At 54.1% G+C, this 13,972-nt stretch overlaps 1 protein-coding gene across 10 annotated transcripts in view; it reads left to right on the top strand.

The window, feature by feature from the left end:
• TNRC6A (trinucleotide repeat containing adaptor 6A) overlaps positions 1-13,972 on the top strand; it is a 126,453-nt gene that overhangs the window by 99,350 nt on the left and 13,131 nt on the right. For all 10 annotated transcript variants that reach the window (XM_074322876.1, XM_074322874.1, XM_019750173.2 and 7 more), the window contains 6 exons: positions 4,204-6,783; positions 7,805-7,981; positions 8,838-9,013; positions 10,076-10,108; positions 11,460-11,540; positions 11,885-11,936. In XM_074322876.1, the coding sequence (XP_074178977.1) occupies positions 4,204-6,783; positions 7,805-7,981; positions 8,838-9,013; positions 10,076-10,108; positions 11,460-11,540; positions 11,885-11,936 (3,099 nt within the window). The remainder of the gene's footprint in view (positions 1-4,203; positions 6,784-7,804; positions 7,982-8,837; positions 9,014-10,075; positions 10,109-11,459; positions 11,541-11,884; positions 11,937-13,972) is intronic.

Genomic DNA, 13,972 nt, shown 5'->3' with positions numbered 1-13,972 from the left:
ACCGGCCTGCTGGTGCTGACACAGGCCCGAGCCAGATGGAAGTCCCCTGTATGCCCCGTGTCTCCGTGTCCCCCGGGCAGCCTTTTGTCCCCGTCCCAGGTACCTCTGCGCTCTCTTGCCAAGAGCAGGAACGACTCCACGTTCTACCATAAGTGCTATTTCACAGCCAGTGAGGGGGACAGCTGGACTCGTATGACCATCAGTGTGTCCCCCAAGCTGTGCTTGGAGCCACCGTGCAGGGCTGGGAGGGACGAGGTAGAGGTGCGATGCGCACACAGGTGATTGGAGCAGCGCGTTACGTAGGACAGGGTGCAAACTTCGCTTACCCTCCTGACGTAATTCATGCTCCCTACCCCGAGACACTCAGAGCCGTGTGGGCCTGGCCAGGTCACTGAACTCACCTGTGAAGTGTGGGCGGTGGGACCCAACCTTAGGGTGCCCTGAGGATTAAACTGTGACGTGGAACGCAGCCTGCTTAGTGCCTGCCACTTGGCACTGAATGAATGGTCTCCCCAAAACTTCTACAGACGGGCCTGCACTTCCCAGGGAGACGACAGAAGGATTGGCAGGGACGCAGCTCCTTTAAGAACTCGGAGACGCGTGGAGGACAGGAACCGGCAACAGCCTCCAGACAAGGGGCTTTAAAGGAAGTTAAGGCTGACAGAGACTGGAGTACGTTGACAGGCTGAGACGTGGAAGGCGCAGACGGCCAGGATGAACAGCACACTGAAAAGACGGGGGAGCACATAGGTGGATGGACAGTATTTATTCTTCAGACATTGCTGGAAACTAGCGTTACCAGTCCTCCGTTTAAACAGCCCCCGTCCTTGGTCATTCCCCTTGAGGGCGCACCGTTTCCCCGAAAATAAGACCTAGCCGGAAAATCAGCTCTCATGCATCTTTGGGGGCAAAAATTAATATAAGACCTAGAATTATATTATATAAGACCGGCTCTTATTTTACTATAAGGTCTTATTTAGCTCCAAAAGATGCATTAGAGCTCATTGTCTGGCTAGGTCTTATTTTCGGGGAAACACGTATATGTCCTTGAGCTTCCTTTAAAAAAAATTCAAATGCAGGAATGGCTATAAGGAGTAATAAAGAAAGCACCCACAGACCCCTCACCTTAAGAATTACATCCACTACATATTATAGTATAAAACTCCTGTGTAACCCGTTTATTACACCTCCTTCCTTCCCCAGTGGGTAACCGGGTAGGCAGCTCTCAAAATGCTCTATTTTAACTCATCCCTGAGCAACTTATAATGCTGTCTCGCGTGCTTACAGAAGACACGCTGGGACACCAGCAGAAATGTGAGCAAGGACTGGATCAGAGGGTGTTATTAAATACACTGGCCCTTCCTGCTCAGAGGGCCTGCAGTGCGGTGGGCGAGCGCCTGTGCTGTGCTCTGCGCCCAGGGCCACTCAGCTGCCCCCTCGCCCCCCCACAGCGGTGCCCCTGGCTGTTTCCTGGAAGAGCCTGGTGCCACCTGTGCGTCCTCTCCACAGTGCGAGGACTGCACTGGGCTCCCCTTTGGGTGCGGGAAACGCATCGTCTGTCTTCCTCCAAGTCTCAGGGTCGGCTGTGACCGCAGAGGCGTCTTGTTCCACAGCCTGGGTTCCACCAGCCCCCGTCTCCCGTCTCTGATTCTGGGAGAAGTGGAAACTTTATGGGGCATAGAAATGGTTTACAAAATGTGTGTTCTGCTGCCTTTTCTTGCTTTTGATGTATTCCGACAGAAAAAAGCTTCACTTTCTTTATAAGTAGTCAGATCTGTGTCATTTCTTTCATGGTTTCTTTGCTTTCCTGCGTAACAATTTCTCATTCATTGATAACTTCATGGTTTCATCTTTTAACATTTGGAACTCTGGAAAATTGCTTCATTTTTAAAGTATCGAATATTCATTTTGTCCTTCTGTTTAAAATGCTGACCGTTGCCATGTCCTCGGGTCTGTTCCTGGATGACTTACTCTGACCGTGCGCTGCTCTTTTAGTGCTGCGAGGACATGCGGCCCACCCTCCCCTGGCACCCTATAAGTCTTCTTTCAGAGGTTTAAAAAATTCTCTTATTTGTTTTATATGAGTTTTTAAATCACTGTAATCAAGTTACAGACTCTTGTCAGCAGTTTCTCATAAGTGCATTAAACTTAGGACACACTGCACTTCCAAATCAGGAACAAGCTTCCACACTTAGTCAAGGCGTCTTCTGGGCCTGTAATGACATTTAATCCCACGTGACTAAAAGCCTCTGTTCGCTTTATTCCAAGTTGCTTTGTAGTTTTCGTGGCTGCTACAGTGAGGCTTTTTTCCATCACATTTTCTTGTCGATTATGCCTAGTCTGTAGGAAAATCATTGCTTTTTACGTGTTAACCTTTTTTTTTTTTTTTTTTTTTCTCCTATCTTCACCTCATTTGGGTGCTATATTTCATCAGGTAGTACTTCTAGAACAACATTGAGCAGTGGTGTTGGTTACAGATATTCCTATCTTTTCCGGTTGTTATGGGAATGCTTCTGATTTTCTATTGTTCAATTCCAGGTCCCTTCCTTTATTTTCAACTTGGGTAGTTTTGTCTAACATTCCGCATCTTATATCTTATTCCTGCTGTATGGAAGTAGCAAGACACACACACACACACACACACACACACACACACGAAAATGCAAATAATGGCAACAGAGATACTTTCGCTGTGGTCCGTGAGAAGATGACGATGATGGCTTCGTTGTCTTAGATTCGGAGGAAAGTGGATGGATTTGGGACTTGGTGACGGTTTGGATTTGCTGTGCACTGGAAGGAATCGGGCTGAATCTTAGGTGAGTTCCTGAGATGAGGAAAGTCAGTACAGAAGCAGGACTATTCTCCTCCTTGGGGAGCAGGTGCTTGTGGGGTCGGACCTGTGCTCTAGGGTTGTTTCCAGGGATCAGTGACAGTCGTGTGGATAAAGCTCGTGGCCCGTCGTGCGGAGCAGGGGCAGGTGTAGCGATTTGTGTTTATCCAGTAATTCTGACTTTTCGGCCTCTTTCACTTCCTGAGAAAAATCCTGCTGGTGGGTGACAGGCATTGTCAGCTTAGAAAAACGATTCTTAAACCGGGAGTGGAAATCGGTCATTTGTAGAACTTGAAAAGATGTGTAGTAGTGAGTTACATTTATTCTGTAGGCCTCCAGCCCCCGTGGTTGGTCCATGAGGTCTGGGTCCATCACACTTGGGTGTGGGTGTTATTTCAAAGCGCTGCTACTAACTGATGATTGCTCTGAAGAGAACTGCAGTGTGAGCCTTAGAGACACCTTGTGCAGCTCAGTCCCTTCCTGTGAGGAACTGCTCACCCCCATACCCTGCACCTGGGGCGGAGCGGCGGCACTGCCCGCCGTCAGCAGCGTACTAGACGGTGACACACCGCCACAAGGCCAGGTTCGCGGGACGGCACCACTGGTCCCAGGGCGTCAGTACCAGCCGCCGCGTTTTCATCAGAATCACTCCGTGACCTGACGTCAGCATGTCAGTTACCCGTTTCTCTGTTGTCTCTAATAAACACGGCGGTGTAGGTACATAAAGACATTCTTGTGAAGGAGAGCACAAGGAAACATGCTCTGACTTGTGTGCGGTACTTGAGGTTGAACATGAACCCTGATGGAAACATAACAGAAAAGACTGTGTCATTCTTAGAAACTTGTCACAGAACCCAAGACAGGTGTGTGGGAAAGCTGTTCTTCGAGCAGAGGCTTCCTTCCGGCTGCATCCCAACCCCCCAGGGCGCTGGGTGCTCCTTGTTCCCCGGCCCTCTCTCCCTCCCAGCCCTTCTGTCCCTCCCAGCCCTTCTCTCCCTCCCAGCCCTTCTGTCCCTCCCAGCCCTTCTGTCCGGCAGGCCTGGGCCTCGGGGGCTCCCTCCTACCTACTGATACATTGTTGCCTGACCGAGTCCTTCCTGACTCCAGACTCTTGCTTGCTGCTGAGTTAGCAGTTCGCTCATTCCGCAGATACTGACGGCAGTGCTGTCCCAGGACGGCTCTGGGCCCTCAGGGCACCGGCGGCCGCCTGTGTGGGGCTGATGGCGGCCGTGGGAAATGGCTGGCACGTACCAGCGCCCTGTAACCGTACTGCAGGTATCGTGTGTTGTGACACAGGGAGCCACATAGGCTGATCCTCCAGTCGTCACCTTTCCAAACCCTGCATAAAGTTGGCTGCTTCTCTTTCATTCTAGGTACAAACCACAGTGATTCCGGACCCCATTATGAAACATCTCAGCAGGGACCTGCGTCTTCTACGAGTGACTCTAGCCCGAGCTGTCAGAATGCTGCTGTGAACGAGCCCACGGAGAAATCAGCATGGCCCTCGGTCGCTGGCAGTGACCCGGAGCTGGCTTCAGAATGTGTGGCCGCTGACTCTGCCTCCGGTGCTGAGTCCGAGAGAAACCTCCCCGCCATGGCTTCGGGGAGCACAGGTGGTGAAAAGGACGGCCTCCGGAGCAGCGCTGGGCTGGGCGCCCAGAGCAAGTTTGTGGTCGGCAGCAGTGGCAATAGCGGGGGGGCCGGAAGTAGTCCTGGGCCCTGGGGCGTCGCCCACGGGGCCGGAATAAGCACATGTCAGGTGTCTGCGGAAGCTCCTGAGAGCAAGTCAGAGAGTAGCACGGGTCGGATGCCTGCCTGGGGCGCTGTGAGTTCTTCATCCAATGGAGGGTTAAATCTGAGCACTTTGAGTTCAGCCAGCAGCCACGGGGCCTGGCCAGTGTTAGAGAGCAACGGACTCGCCCTGAAAGGGCCTGGAGGGGGTGGCAGTGCTGGCACGAGTGCCCAGTGCAGCTGCACGGGCCAGGGGCCTCACAGCCAGAGCACTAATTCTAAAGGGGGTGGTTCTGCCCCCCCCGGGGCCTGGGGGGGCCTTCAGGAAGCTGGTGAATCCGAAGGAGGTGGCACACAGAAGGTGTCATTCAGTGGTCACCCTCAGAATGTCACCACTGACGTGGCTGGGCCAAATAACACTACTAACTTCATGACCTCTAGTTTACCAAACTCCGCTTCAGCACCGAGTAACGAGCTGCCTGCCAATCCGGGGGCCTGGCGTGTGAGCGCAGTGTCCCATCCTCAGATACAGGCGCCGTCGGTTACGAATGGCACATCCCTGGCTCACCTTAGCAACGGGGACGCCAAAAGTGGAGGCTCTCACGGTACCACGTGGGGGGCCTACGGCGCCAGCTACGCAGGCGACACGTGCGCGAGCCCCAATGGCCCTGCTCCTGGTGACACTGTGAACGCAACTCCAATGCAGCCTGGCGCCAACGGGCCCGTGGGCACTAACTTCCAGGTGAACACAAACAAGGGAGGCGGCGTGTGGGAGGCGGCACCAGCCAACTCCCAGGGTGCGCCCTGGGGAAGTGCCCACGGTGCCAGTGCCGGAGGGAGTCGGAGAGGGTGGGGAAGCCCTGCACAAAACACAGCTGCCAGCGTCCCCGGCGTGGAGTGGAGCAAACTGCCCAGCAATCAGCATTCCAGTGACAGCGCAAATGGCAGCAGTAAGACGTTTACGAACGGGTGGAGGTCTGCCGAGGAGGATGGTCCAGGTTCTGGCACGTCGCAGACCAGTGAGCAGGGTGGGGTGTGGGCCGCAGCGGGAGGCACGGGGGACAGCGAGGGGAGTGTGGAGAGCCCTGGGCGCCTCGAGGACAAAGCAACAGTGGACAGTCAGAGCCGAGACAGGAGAAAAGCTGATCAGCACTCGTTACTGCAAAGCATCGTGAGCAGGGCTGACCTAGACCCGCGCGTCCTGTCCAACGCCGGCTGGGGCCAGACTCCTATTAAGCAGAATACTGCCTGGGACACCGAGACGTTGCCGAGCGGGGACAGGAAGCCCGACAACGGCACCGAGGCCTGGGGCTGCTCGGCGGCACAGACTTGTAACTCAGGGGCATGTACGGAGAAGACGGGCCCTGACGGTCGTGATCTGTCCTCGGCAGCGGGGTGGGGAGAGCCCAGGCCCGCTCTGCGCTGGGGAGATTCCAAAGGCTCGAGCTGCCAGGGGGGCTGGGAAGACGACGCTGCTGCTACAGGAATGGCCAGGAGCAATCAGTGGGGGAATTGCAAGGAGAAGTGCACGTGGAATGATTCGCAAAAGAACAAACAGGGCTGGGGTGACGGACAGAGATCAAACCAGGGCTGGTCCGTTTCTGCCAGTGACAACTGGGCCGACACGTCGAGGAGTAACCATTGGGGTGAGGCTACTAAGAAATCTAGCTCAGGAGGTAGTGACAGTGACAGGTCTGTCTCCGGTTGGAATGAACTTGGTAAAACTAGTTCTTTTACTTGGGGAAATAACTTAAATCCAAATAACTCGTCAGGATGGGATGAATCTTCTAAACCTGGTCCTTCCCAGGGATGGGGTGATCCTCCAAAGTCTAGTCAGTCTCTGGCATGGGGAGAGGCGACAAAGCCAGTCAGTTCTCCGGACTGGAGCAAGCAACAAGACGTGGTCGGCTCTTGGGGACTCCCGCCAGCTCCAGGCAAAGCCTCCGGGACGGGCTGGCTGGGAGGACCGATTCCGGCCCCAACAAAAGAAGAAGAGCCCACAGGCTGGGAGGAGCCGTCCCCGGAGTCCATACGGCGCAAAATGGAGATTGATGATGGAACTTCCGCTTGGGGAGATCCCAGCAAATACAGCTACAAAAATGTGAACATGTGGGACCGGAATATCCCGAACGGCAGCCGCTCAGACCAGCCAGCACAGGGACAGCAGCTGCTGCCGTCTGCACGTGCCAGCAGTGCCAGCCCAGAGGCCGGCGGTGCTTCCGGTAAGTGCCCTGGGTGGGGTCTGATGGGCTTCCGAGCATGGCCCAGAAGCGTGAGCCTGGTTTGGGTTTAGTGTCACGTGAGGTGGGTTCAGCAGAGCGTCCGGAGGTGCACGCAAAGGCCTGGAGACGCGTACGGGGAATCAGGTTCCGGGGAAGGTGCGTGCGCCCCGTCTGGCAGCAGCTGTGCCCCCCGCGGTTCTGGTGCTGAGTTCCAGACTCTTGTCCGTTAGGAAAGCTGCACGAGGCAGAATTGGAAGCGTGCTGTCCAGTGGGGGTGCCGAACACTTCTCAGCTCTTCTGAGTCAGGCCGTTACTTTTTGCTTTTATTATTGCAGTGAAACATGCCCAGAAATCAAAGAACTGTTAGCAACGATACTCTAAACAGTAGGTGCTCCATTTGGCCTTAGAAGTGGTTTAAGTAAGCGTGAAATCCACGTCCGGTAGATGCAGTGCGTGCTGACCAGACTCAACAACACCGTTCCAGGAATTCCCACTTTTATCACAGGGAACTAATTTCTGTCTCTCCAAATTGTCTTGACAAGGACGTTTGCAGGAAGTCTCATTGGAATGCATTGTCTTTGTTAACTGGACATGATTCATTGTTTTCCAGAACAGTGATGTTGAAAGGCTGCACGTAAGGTTAAAATTCTATACACCCACTGGTACCCAGCTTGGTCACCTGCTTTGATTCACTAGGTTTGGTTCAGAATAACCTTCCAGGAATTAAATTCAGAGGAGGATGACATGCCATAATTAAGGTTTTTCAAAAGATTCTGCCCTACACCCCGAGGGCAGTTACGAACCAAGAGATGAAAAAAACATTCACGTGTTGATAGTTAAATCACAGTAACGGGAAATGACTTACCTCTTTTACACAAAACAGATGCCATCTTTTGTGCCTGTCATGGTGCCCTTATTTGATACGTAAATGTGAAGTTCTTCGTCTGTTGTTTCCTGTTTTCTCTGGTCCCGCTGTACCCCTGCCATGTGCTGATGACTTCTTTTCCCACACTTTCTAAAGGCTGGGGTGAGCCCTGGGGGGAGCCTTCTACTGCAGCCACAACTGTGGATAATGGTACTTCAGCGTGGGGCAAACCCATAGACAGTGGTCCCAGCTGGGGGGAACCCATGGCTGTGGCGTCCAGCACACCCACGTGGGGCTCCAGCTCTGTTGGTCCACAAGTGTTAAGCAAGTCTGGTAAGTGACTGGTAATCCCTGGGGGCCCTTGTGTGGTGGTGGGGATCTTTTGTTGACTGTAGTCACGTCACTGGATAACATTTGTCGTTGTTGAGGGAGCCACGTGTCATCGTACTAGACGACACTCTGTGGCTCTTTGAATTGTAGCATTCTTTTATCTTTCTGAATTTCCCTCTCTTTTCTCGTTTTCCTTAGAACTGTGACTAGTAATGATTTGCATATACTTCCCCAAAGCTAAATTAGATTTTGCCAGATTAGATTATCTATAAATAGGCAAGCCACTTCCAGTCTTCCCAACACGAGAGACTGCGTGTAATAGTCTTGGGGACACACACCCACACTGGCTAGCCCAGCTTCCAGATGACCCTCTGGAGATTATACAGAGAATGAGCCGAGTTCCGGGAGGACTCCCGCTGTCGAGGGGAACACTGTCGGGCCCTATAGGCTGTGCCAGGGACACCCCATAGGAGCTCCAGAGGCTGGGTGGAGGCAGGGTCCTTTCTGCCTGTGACTTGCCCTGCTTCCTGGCCATTCTCCTGGAAAATATCTATCGAAACGAAGTCTCCTAGATGTCACCCATCACCTGCCCGGTGTCACCACGTTAAATGGGTGTGAACGGCCACCACCATTGCCCCGTTTGGAAGGTGTTTTACTGAAATGTGTAATAAAGATAAATTCTTGTTTCGTGGGACTTATAGCTCAGTATAAACATACATTCCTGCTCTGTGAGTTGGGAAGGAAAATAAAAGTGGGGTTTTTAGATTGTCGTCCCCACCACCCCCTTAATTAATGTATGCTCGTGCTCCTGAAAGAATTGTTAAAGTATGTTTCTCTTTGTGTCACCAACCACCATCAGGGCCAAAACCTATGCAAGACGGCTGGTGTGGCGATGACATGCCACTGCCTGCCAACCGCCCCACCGGCTGGGAGGACGAGGAGGACGTGGAGATTGGAATGTGGAATAGTAACTCATCGCAAGAGCTTAATGCATCTTTAAATTGGCCACCATATACAAAGAAAATGTCATCAAAGGTAAACATTCAAGGGCAAAGCCCTTGAAATGTGAAATTCCAAAGGTAGTTTGCCCACAGAAAATGAGTGCCCTGCCTGCCCACTCATGGCACGCAGGAGAGCCAGGCGGCCCCTCAGGTGTAGTGCTGTGTGGCAGCCACCTGGAGAAGCCGTCCCCAGGGACTTCCTTTCTCCCCACTGCTACAGCTGGGGCTTCTCTCCCCCCCTGCGCCAGGGCTGCCGGGGGCTGCCCACGGGGCGGCGTGCTGTCAGGGAGAGCAGGGCAAACCTCCATGTTGGCTCCATCCCACTGCCAGCTCAGGTCCCATTGCTCACCCGAGTCCCCATCCTCCTCATCCGTCCGTCATCTCTGTCCCTTCCCATTCCACAAGGTCCCGTGACGACAATCCCTAGGAGTGAGCCGAGCTCGGTTTTGCTTTCTTCACGCGCGGACAGATCTTATTTCCAAACCTGGCTGTACGTCAGAAGCCCATGGCATGTGTTAGACGTGCAGCCTCCAGCCCCCCAGTCCGCTGTGGGGGGCGTGAACCATGTTTCTTTCCCAGACAAGCCCCCCAGTATCTCTGCCACGGAGCCAGGTTTGAGCACCTCCGACCTACAATGTGGTTCTTAGCAGGTGGGGCTGGATGCGCTATCTGGTTCTCCCGGGGACCCCGTCCCCAGGTGATTCTCACACCCTCCCCACCTGTCAGAGCCATTACTTTTGAGCGGCCCTGGAGTCAGGTGTCTGCTAGCACACCAGCTGACTGCGGGTTCCTCTCTGAATCCTGGGATTCGAGTTCTGGGACCTGCCATTTCCATTTAAAGAATGTTTCCATCTAGTTGAAATTGCCTCTTGCCTCACCATGTGGCTTGTGAAGTGCTTTGCACATGTCCCGTGAGTCCTTGGTCCTCATAACCTGCCGAGGTAGAGTCCTGCGGAACTTGAGGCTGGAAGAAGTGGTGGCCTGCCCACAGCGGCGTGACCAGTCAGTGACAGCAGGGACCTAGCGTCCGTCTCCCGTGCCCAACCCTGTGCCCCCCGTGGACGGTGCTGTGTTGTGACTTTGTCTTTCCTTACAGGGTCTGAGCGGCAAAAAAAGGAGAAGGGAGAGGGTGTGTAGCCTTTTTACTCTTTCTCCTTTGTTTCTACTGTAGAAATCTTTTAACAGCAGCTGCGAGCACTTACTTAGCCTCTGCTGTGTGCCAGGTACTGTGCTTCCGCTGGGGGCTCAGGACAGAGCTGCACCTCCGAGGAGCTCCGCGTGGCGTGGGTCAGAGGGGTGGGGCGGTGTGGAGGAGAACAGCAGCCCGGAGAGAGGAGACGTAGACTAGCTTGAGAGAAGACGCGCTGGCTCTGTAGTTCAGTGAAGGCAGATTGTCAAGTGTTTCCAGTCCTGTGCCGAGTGCTGTGAACTTCAGTCTGTATAAAATATGGCGCCAGTGAAATTGACTAGAAGGCGGCATTGGCTGGTTTTTACCAGTCATTTCTCTAGAGAGCACTAAGCGGTCATAGAATGACAGCCAAATGGGGACAGAGGAGGGCCCAGTGTCAGGGTCACAGTTGGGAAGGCTTGCGTCGCGCAGCTAGAGCGGAGGTGTGGGCTGGGGGCAGGCGTGGAGGTCGAGGGCAAGGGCCTGAGGCCTTGGCAACCAGCAGGCTGGGGCGGGGAGAAAGCAAAGGGAGCCAGACGGCTGCGGCACTTCGGAAGGGCTAGGCGCTTGCTGCAGAGACCTGCACTCGGGAGGTGAAGCTGTGCTCTGTTCCACAGTCAGAAGGGACAGCTGGTCGCAATGGGCCGGCGATGAAGGCAGCGGTGCAGGGTCCGGTGGGCACCCCGAGCCTCGGCCCCGTCATGGCGAGTCCTCCTGCTCTCAGGGGGCCGGCCCTGCGCCGCCCGCAGCCCGGCCAGCCCCACAAAGCCAACAGCAAGCAGGGGCCAGTGTGTTCTTGGCACCATGGCCTGAAATTGTAAACTACTTTGGCACGTGGAAGCACATGGTGTTCCCGCAGTGCAGCGCTCGTGGCATAATTAAATTACGGGTTAAATTGGTTTCTTTGGACTAACCTGAGAACCCATTGACTCTTTGTACTTTGGTTTGGTGTGAGAATTCTAAGATGCAAATTTAATTAATCCTGCAGAACACAGTCCATTTGTAAATTGGATTCTCACTTATTCAGAGGACCCTTTTGGGGGCTCATAGAGGCCCTTTGCTTCTGTCTGTTCCTTCTGACTGCTTGTCTTTAGAGATTCTCTGTGCATCACAGCTATCCCAGACGGCTGAAGCAAAGGAAGTTGAAAATCAAATAAGTTGATTTTTAATTGTTAACTCTGTTAAGAGTTGATTGGAGGAGAAATTGGCTAAAAATGAGAGTTGGGAATTGTCTTGAAGTGTATTAAACCGTCACTATGCCCAGATAAGTAGAGGTGGCCATGGCATCTTTCTGCTCTTTTGTTTTACAAAGGGAGTCATGAAAGGTGGAAACAAGCAGGAAGACGCGTGGATAAACCCGTTTGTTAAGCAGTTTTCAAATATCAGTTTTTCGGTGAGTATGTTTCCCCAGCAGCCCCTCCCCTCTTAATGGTGGTCCATAAATTTCCCCTCATTTCACTTTTTTCTTTCTTAGTAAGTTATCTTTGAGTCCATGTGAACACGTTTGACCTTAGGCAGAACTGGCCATGAAGGCTTTATTGTTCTCGTTCAAGCTAAAACCATCGACGGTGTCACGTGTCTTCTGTCTGAAACTAGTGTTTTTATGAGGCAGAGAAAATGAAGTTTTATGATCCACTTGCATTTCACAAATCATGAAATAAAGTGAAATTCTCCCATTTTATTTATTTTCATTGATGAATTAAGGTCTGCTAACATGCTGCTTTTTCTTACCCTCAGAGAGAGACGCCAGAAGAAAACGTACAGAGCAATAAGATGGACCTGCCTGGAGGTAAGACAGAGTTAGATCAGTCTGAGTGTGTGTTCCCTCTGGATGGACAGGCGTATCTGTGCCATGGCCCCGCTGGAAGGCAGAGCCCTGACCTTGGCTGTGAGCCGGGGACCCGAGGCATGTGGCAGAGGCGTGTGCCTTCTGACTGCCAGTCAGCGCAGACCTAAGGCCGTGCGTGGGGACGCCACCTGTGGTTGTCTCAAGCAGGGCCCTGTCAGGGGGACTTCTCCAGGCGGATGGGGTGGTGCACAGATGCCCATGCCTGTGACACTGCAGCGATGCTGACAGGGTCCCTGCAGGGGACGAGAAATAGGGGTGTGGGGGTGGGAGTGCTGGGAGCCTCCTGGGTGAAGGTGTGAACACGCCAGGCGAGGGGCCTGGGGTTCGCTCTCCATGCCGGCCGTGTGAGCTTCGAGAGGTCGAAGCAGGAAGCTGACGTGATTGGGAGTTGGGTTTTAGAAAAGTCATCTTGGCCCAGGGTGAAGTACCTTAGGACAGCACGCAGCACACATTGGCCCCAAGCGGTGCCAAGCAGAGCAGGGCCAACCGCGAAGGGACCCGTCACGCTGGCCAGCGAGACGGTGGGTGGGCAGGATGGAAGTCAGCGCAGACGTGGGAGTGAGAATGAGCAAGAGCTTGAGCCGGGTGCTGTGGAGGTGAGGGAGCTGGTCTGTAACAGGTGGTCCCGACTTGCCTGCCTGGGCGTGCAGGGTGCTCACAGCAAGTCTGAGTCCAGGCGGGGGAGGCTGCTCAGGAATCGGAACAGGGGAGGTTCAATACGAACGTGCAGAAATGTATGAGCATGCAGGTGGGTGGGTGGTCAGAGGCAGGACGGGCCGTGAAGCGCAGGCCGTGAAGGAGAACTCACTAACCTTAGGCCCGACAGCATGCCCGAGGAAGAGGCCCCCCCCCCCCGTCCCACTGCACCCCACAGCCGGGACCCAGACTCTTGGACATGGCTTGAGCTCACTGCCAGGCAGACGTCACAGGTGTCACCCCCATGGCAACGCCCACCTCCTAGGGGCAGTGTCCCCCCCGGACGTGCTCTGCTCCACAACGGCTGGGGTGCTGGTGGGAGCTTCAGGGGCAGTACAGGGAGGGCAGGCCGGCTCCTGCACCCTCTGCTGACAGCCTCAGGGCCGTCTGGCAACGAGGAAATCCTTCAAGGACTTCCTGAAGCCAACAGCATTCGTTTAGGTAGAAAGGTTTCCTTCCCACTTGCCTGGAGGGCAGGAAGTAAGGGTGAGAGTTGTGGTGTCTGCAGCAGGGACGGCGGCCATTGCCAAGAAAGGACGAGAGCTGAGGACTGAGAAAATGGGGAGCCATAAGGAACAGGGAGACGGAGCGAAGGAGAGTTTCTCGAGTTGAAAACCACGGTTTCAAGGCTGTGTGACTAGGAGAAGAAAGATCCCACGTTCAAGTTCCATGAAGGAAGATCTGGGGGAAATGTGTTTGGTGTCACCTGTTTGAGTGACAGTGGGGCACTTGAGTGGCTGTGCTTATTAGCTGGCAGGTAAGGACGTGGGGCTGAGCGAAGGAGTGCCGGCAAAGCAGACACTTGTATTAGAGGCTCACGTGAGTGGCAGCAAGTGGTGACGCACTGGTGCTGCACGAGTCTGAGGGCTGAGAGAGGGAGTGTGTCCTCGTTGGACTGAGCGAGCCTTGGCGGGTCCCAACTGAACAGGCCAAGTGGGGTCAGCTGTGGGCACGGGGACAAGCCAGAACAGACACTGCTCAGGGCATGGGGGCCACGAGCAGTGTCCACTTGGAAAAGGTTTGTTGAGGTTTCCTGGTAGCTTGGGGGCTAGTGTTTCGAGCAAACGTGACTTTGCAGGCGGGGGTTTCCGGGAGAGGAGGCCGTATTTACTGCACAGGGGTCTGGGAGTGGGGAGTAATGGACGGAGGGGACCTGAGGGGGATCGTAAGCGGTCAGGTCACCAGGTCCCCACCTGCTGACGGGTGACAACTGTAGGTACAGGCACTGAGTCAGAGCTCTCGGCCTCTGGACAGTGCCCAGCCATACGTAGCAAGCATTT

This window comes from Rhinolophus sinicus, linkage group LG18 (assembly GCF_036562045.2).
Source record: "Rhinolophus sinicus isolate RSC01 linkage group LG18, ASM3656204v1, whole genome shotgun sequence".
Taxonomy (NCBI): domain Eukaryota; kingdom Metazoa; phylum Chordata; class Mammalia; order Chiroptera; family Rhinolophidae; genus Rhinolophus; species Rhinolophus sinicus.
Note: the sequence above shows the minus strand (reverse complement) of the source record. Positions and strands in the feature narration are given on the sequence as shown.